Source organism: Apteryx rowi, unplaced genomic scaffold (assembly GCF_003343035.1).
Source record: "Apteryx rowi isolate R43461 unplaced genomic scaffold, aptRow1 scaffold_6, whole genome shotgun sequence".
In the NCBI taxonomy this organism is placed as follows: domain Eukaryota; kingdom Metazoa; phylum Chordata; class Aves; order Apterygiformes; family Apterygidae; genus Apteryx; species Apteryx rowi.
In genome coordinates, this window is record NW_020450871.1 from 7,452,156 (window position 1) to 7,459,304 (window position 7,149).

At 40.3% G+C, this 7,149-nt stretch overlaps 1 protein-coding gene across 1 annotated transcript in view; it reads left to right on the forward strand.

Moving 5' to 3' along the window:
* The window catches only part of PDILT (protein disulfide isomerase like, testis expressed), a 30,594-nt gene extending 29,140 nt beyond the window's left edge, over positions 1-1,454 (forward strand). Inside the window, exon 12 of the mRNA XM_026082986.1 lies at positions 1,383-1,454. Within this exon, the coding sequence (XP_025938771.1) occupies positions 1,383-1,454 (72 nt within the window). The remainder of the gene's footprint in view (positions 1-1,382) is intronic.
* Positions 1,455-7,149: the final 5,695 nt, after the last annotated feature.

Consider the following 7,149-nt stretch of genomic DNA (forward strand, 5'->3'; position numbering starts at 1 on the left):
GGGGAAGCCTCAGCTAAACTGGTTTAAGCTAAGGTTGGAACAGTTTGAATATCCAGACCCACCTTATTCCTCTACATTCAGTGCAGCTTCTCCTCCTCATAAAGCAGTGGCACAACTGAGGGCAGACACTGTCCTCTCTCTAGGCAATCTGGTTATAACTACTGCCCAATTCCTCAGCCCTTTCTCCTTCACTGTAAATCAGACCAGATAAGCATCTGCTGCCCCAGATCAGCCTCTATTATTTCCTTCCTGACTTTCAGTGAGAAAAGACCTAATATAAGTGAACACCACAATCAAGCCCTGTGCAAACCATTCCAAGTAACAACGACAACAAAAAAGATGTATAAAAGGAGATACTCTTCACCCAGTATGACAAGTATAGGCCTATTCTGCCTGGAAGGGAAGTAGTAAATCCACAAGGTAGCAACAGTTACCATTAACACTGCATTTTCAACTAGTAGGAAAACTGTCTGTGGGTGGAGAAATGATTCCACCAAAGGCTTTGATTCACTCTTGACTTCATTGCTCAGATGGGTGGTTACAGATGAAGGGGGATGACTAAACTAATATTGGGAAACACAAGTCTGCAATGAATGATCAGACATCCTGTCTGCCCAGTCTGTCATTGCACACTTTTGTTTTCCAATACCCAAAGCCTGAATTTGGTGACTCTCTCTGATGCACGTTCTTTAGTGATGTGTTTGTAGCAAATCTGTTGAGTCCCATACACAAGTCTCCTATGGGCAATGTTACAGAGCTGTGTATAGTCTGTCATCTCTTTGTGCTTAATTTCACATTAAAGTATAACTAAAAGAGCTAGTTTGGGAAATACCATCAAAAACATGGTTTTGTGTGGCAAAAGGGGAAAATAATTGGCATTTGCTCATCTGTTCATATCCTCCATCCTTACCGGACACCCTCCAGACTGTCCCAGAAGGGTGTAGTATTATGCCTTTTGCAGCACAGCACTTGATGTGAAAATCCCCTTTTGGGAGTAACTCTTTGTCCTGTCCTCAAAGCATTCACAAACAGGATAAATAAGGGGGTAGTGTGCTTTTAGATTGTCTAGGAAAAAATGTCTTATGTCCATCAGCTAAATGAAAGTGGTTTTCCAAGTTCTTTTTAAAACTTCACACAAAGCCTCATCTGAACTCTGCAGTAAAACACTATAGGGGTGTGAAAACAAAACACTTTTTGGTAATAGCTGCACTACTTCTGACCTCATTAACATGTCCTCAAGTTCCTCAGTTGAAAAGATGAAAATCTACATTTCCTATAGTCTTAAAAATATTTGGAAAGTAAAGAATTACTAGAGGGATTTTCTTTTTTGTGATCATCAGTAATAAGCAGCTTTGCTCTTGCCTTTGCTTTTTTGGAAGCAGGAGGAAACAGGAGGAACCAAAGAGGATCTCAGCCAGGAAGAGAATGTAATAACGCAGAAAGCAGAACTTTAACAGTACAGAGAAAAAATAATTCTGAGGATTGTGGGGAATCCTTCCTGGAAGGAAAGACTGAATCACCTCAAGTGAACAGAGACCTGGATCAAAAAAATAAAAGAATTAAAACATCAATGGCTCATTACTTGTGACCTCTATTTTGAATGCAACTTTACTAATGGCTTTACTGGGATCAGCTGTCACAAATTGTGACACAATAATTGTCCATTTTGCTTAAATAATGCCTTTGCTATCATATCAATATAACTGTTCTCATTTAGAAAGGTCAGGGTAAAGAGATCAAGGCACAAAACTATTCTTCTTGAACAAAATCTGCAAAAGGTTTGCATCCAGTTGCACTGTGATTTATCCCATTTTCAAGGGAGGTTCAGTCCACAGAAGGAGGGGATTAATAGTGCTAACAACAGTTCTATTATAATCTTAAAAACAAATAATTGCAGCTAGGGGCTGTGCCCAAAGGGACACCAACAGGCAGTTTGTGATTTTTTGCTTATATCAAGCAGCAGAAAATGCAGAAATTAAGATCTAGTATAATTCCAATACAAAAAATATCATACCTATTACACAAAATCAGAGCTTTGATTCACATTTTAGTCATAGTAGGTCCCCTGACCACCCCACAGGTGTCATACAAGCACGGTTGGTGAAACTGTTCGAGAGCAGTAATTTCTTCCTACAAGGGGTAGATAAAGCAGAAAAATCTGAAGACTTGAAATCATTTGCAGAATAAGAGAGGAAAGACCACTTACTAATCTTTCATTTCCAAAACAGATTTCCAAAGTTGTCGTTCCCAAACTATTAATGCTACTGAAAAAAGTTATTTTCCTATGTAAACAGAGAAAGAAGGTGAAAACTAATGAAATGAAGGAATACCTATTTGAATAGAAGGAGCATTAATCATTGCACTGAGGAATATAGCACTGAAGGAATAGTTGAGCTTTCACCTCTCTCATGCGGACCAATAAGAGATGAATGATTTTTAAACTATTGGACCTCTCACATTTTATAGGTATTTGCTAAAAAATGCAGTTCATGACAGATGGCTTCCTTGCTAACCAGGTTGCAGTGCGTAATTAAATATCTGCACTTAGAGACTGAAGATGAAATATTAACTTCTCTTTACTTCATGGTTCTTACAAATAAATAACAGTCAACATAGTGTTTTACCTCATTTTGCTGTTAGTTGGCCTTCAGTATGGAGTGTTAATAACAAGGACACAGAAAGAAAAACTAGTTTATGTCAATACTTCACAGGCACAATTTAATCTCCGCTGGAGCTAATCTTTATTGGGACTACAATTAAATCCTCATGGTCTTCTGCTTATGGAAGCATATCCAGTACTAGATCAGCATTCCTAACAGAAGCAGAGTCCCCCTGGGTTTTGTAGGCCTTGGACCTTTTTTCATGAGCAATTTATTTAGAGTATCTAAAATAGGTGAAGATCACTGACCAAACAGGTTCCACACATTCGCGTTACTGCCCACTGCAGCTCCATCACCTCCAAGGGGACAAGGAAGCTCTCTGTAACACCTCTCCCAGCCCTAGCTAGTGTGCAGCAGGCACCCACTTAAGTGCTACTGCCTCCTACCTCTGTCTAAGGGGGCTGTGCTTTCCTGCGAGGGTGGCTGGAGGAATGTGTCTAGATGGGTTGGAAGGCAATGGCCTACACTGCAAAGCAAACAACTATGTCATGAGGTCCTGCAGCATGGGAGCTGCATCCCAGGCCAAGGCTTTGGGATCACTTCTGATGGAGGCTCAGGCTCCTTAACCACACCTGCCTTTGCACTTCTGGCAAGGAGGATACTGTGGGAGCAACAACAGAGGCTTGTATGGTCTGCAGGCCAGGGGAGGGATGCATGCCAGGAGCCTATGTCCACCTACAGTCCTGCAATATCCATGCTCCAGTATGGACTCCATCTTTTACTGATGGTGAGACAATGGCCTGAAAAGCTTGTGCTCACTAAGGAGATGCAGCCATCAGTCACCTACTGTCCTGATCAAAGCCTGCTCCCTGTAGACATGAAGTTTCTAAACTGAAGTGAATCCCAACCTGCTGTTTTTCTCCTGCACAGATAACCTGCACAGACAAGCTAAAACTATTGCAGATGAATAACAAACAAGTCAGTCATCCGTAAAATCAGTCAGATACCTGCTCCTTCTCTCTGTTCCATTCTTTCTGACACAGCCTGTATCTACAGTCCCTGTTCTTGCAGCATGGATGAGGAATACAAGCTAAACAGAGCCTGGGGCTCTTCTTGCAAGAAGGAAATCAGCGCCACTGGTATACACACTATGAAAGCAAATTAGGAGATGCAGAAATCATTATGATGGGTGCCATTGCCCACAGCTGAGAAGGCACAGGGGATTCCTGGCGCCAGCAAAGTCTGACTAGACTCCCAAGGGATCCAGTATGGTTAAGACCTCACCCAGTCCTTATGGTGGGAGATAAAAAATGGTTGCCACACCTGGCAGTGTCCTTTGCCACCTTACCCACCCACTGCACTTTAGGTTGACTCTTCTAAGCTTCTCCACCCTATGGGCACAAAGGGAATCGAGGTGCTTATGATGCCCTACTCCCTCTCCTACAGTCAGTCCCGCAACTCGGCTGGCTGGTTAGGTAGTAACCTAACTGCAAGACTGGCCAAATTCTCAACTTTTGCGTGCTCTACTTTCCTAGTTTGATCATTATACTTTAAAAGATTCAAATGCTCAATTTACTCTTCTTTTTGTCTCAAATTCTCTGGCAAAAATGTTTTCATTTCTTAAGTTTTAAAAGTCACTAAAATTAGCAACATCTAAAACTGGAAATTGTGGTAGATCTGAGAGATCTAGCCCACTCCTTCACTTGTAATTGTGAACCACAGTTGAGCTGTTATTAAAACTCTTCTTTGCAAATGCCAAGTACTACTTAATTCTCATGTTTTTAGGACAGAACAAGTTTGTGATAAAACTGCAGTACAGTACTAAGTGATACTTCAGTTTAACTTGCAAGTGGCTACAGGAACAGATGGGATCCCAGATACCAGGGTGCTGCTTTTGAAGAGATCAACCTACGTTTGCTATCAGCAGCAACTCCCACTCCAACTGGAATGACCACAGTTAACAGTAGTTATTTCTCAGCGTTCTTGCTAAGGGGACTTTATTTTAGAATTATCACACAGAAACAATGACTTGTTGATTCAAGCCCTGAAGTGTGCCAAAACTGTATCTATTATGCAAAATGCAAGAAGTCAGTAAATTCTCTTTTGGATATCAAATTCAAGTTTTCTGGGACACTGCCAGTGGGGCCTTGCATAAAGTAACCCTGATAGCTACTGGATTTTGGAAATACTACTGGCATTCATTTAACCAACAGAAGCCCTCATCTGATATGATAGGAGATTAGATAAGAAAGAGAATGATATGGAAATCCCAAAGAGAGGGAAATGTCAGCATGCTTTCCCTTTGCTGCTTGCAACATGATGAAATTTGAATGGCAAGCAGTGCCACCAATATATTTTGAACAGCTATTTAACACACAAGCTATAATCATTTAATTAGTTTCCCCACAGAAAAATGGAAAAAGCCATCTACAGCATCATTCTGTATCTGGCAGATGGGCTTACCATTCAAGATAATGAAATAAAAATTAATTTTCACTGCTCCTACTCACTGCATACGAGACTCAATCCTCAAACAGCTATCTATCCTATTACAAGGTGCAGGATTACATATTAATGAAAACATGGGCCATCTTGACAAATGATGTTCTCATTTCTATTCCAGCCACTCTCAGATGTTCAGGACAAGGGGCCAAGTGCAGACCCATACACCATGCCCTGACATATGTTCTGGTTACACATGAGAGAAGTCTACTTTAAAGAATCTGGCAGAAGTCTCCCTGTGAGGCATGTCCTCTTGGGGTGGAAAGCCTGCTTCATTCCTGGCTGGGTTCGATTCTCCCAGCCCTAAACTGGGTTGGGTTGGGTTCCTCCAACCCTCAACTATGGCAGGATGTATCCTCAGTCCTAGGCAACTTGCACATTGGCTCTTTTTCCATCTGACTCAAATCAATTTCAAAATATTTACTAGAACCAAAGTGGAAAAGTATTTTGACCAGATTCAGTTAACCCACTAAACCATTTTCCCCTACCATGCCAACTTCTGCTAGTTTAATATACAAAGCTCATAACACTCTCTATAGCAGCTCCCCAACTGTCACCACCAGAATTGAGCCCTAAATATCTGAAACTGGACCGCTTACTCAAGCTTTGCTAAGTCAAACACTACCCCTTTTATGAGTGTCCCAGCCTACGGATTTCACTCTGTCCAAAAACGGAGTCTCTACACAAGAGCAATTTTCCCTTCAATTGTGTAAGTTTGTTGGATGCTGTCACCTTGCTTATATGCACTGCCAGATTCATCTCTAGGATGTTACCACTGAAGCATGCAAACCACTAAGTGCATGTATGACAACCAGAAATTGCAGTTCACTGATGTGGGAATGCTTATATATTATTGTAGTAATGATGGCACTGAAACTCTGCTAAAGGATCTCCAAGCAGATTTGCTTAGGAATTGGAAATCAAACTCTTCAGGTAGGCACCCATTACTTCTAGGGTATAAGAATTCTCATCAACAGAGTTAAAAAATACAAAGATTTTATATGGCGTAAGTAACAATAAAAAGTCCCAGATTCTTTTATTTTAGTCTAAACATGAAGTGAACCTGTTTAACTATAATTTTACAGAATATTTCACTATAACTGTGCTCAGACATTCTATGAATTATTTAAATCCATGTAAAGATCAACATTTATTAATGAAATTTGCTCCCGTAAATGAATACCTGTGAATACACCAATATCACTAGTTCTCAATCATATGAAAAATTTCCCGTGCACATACATAAGTCTTACCAATCAAGACAGACCGGACCTAAGTAAAAAGCTATCACTGTGCACCAACTGTAGGGCCAGTTTAATCTTTAGTATCAAGATAACTTAGTTACCAATATGGAGCAGTGAAAACAACATTCCCAGCTAGGAATCTTATTTATAAAAGTACTTACAAATGCAAAGTGTGAAGTACAGCAAAGATTAATACATAAAAGTAGTCTCAAGAACTATCCCCAAGAAATATTGGCTTATCTTTTACTAGATGGCAGTCTATTCTGCCTTCAAATACAAGTTTCAAGCATCTCTCAGATAGCAATTCATCTCCTCAAGCATTTTCTTAAGCAGGAAATCCTGGGGAAGGAAAATGGGGTTCAGAATTGACAGTTATTCCTAAATGCTCAGATGCACAAGAAACAATCAGTCCTAAAGAAAAACGCAATAAGTTCTTTTTGTCTTTACAACAGCTTCATACTAGCTTAACTCTGCTGGAATTACTCTCAACTGACATCAGTATAACAACAGAAGCAGAGCTACCATGCATTAGAAGAGATTAATATAAATGCACAACAAATGCATTGACAGTTCAAAAAAAACCCTGATGTGAGGAAGTGGTAAAATTGGGAGATTCCTGCTCATTATTAATATTGAAATATGTATTATATTTGTGAACCTTTGCATTTTTCCCTCCCAGGTACTCATGCTTCCTGAACAATACTTCTGGCAAGCTGCATTATGGCCTTGCCTCTCCATGCAGTCCCAAAATAAAGGCGAGATGCTGTTCCAGAAGAGGTTAAGCGAGTTTCCTCTCTGCGACA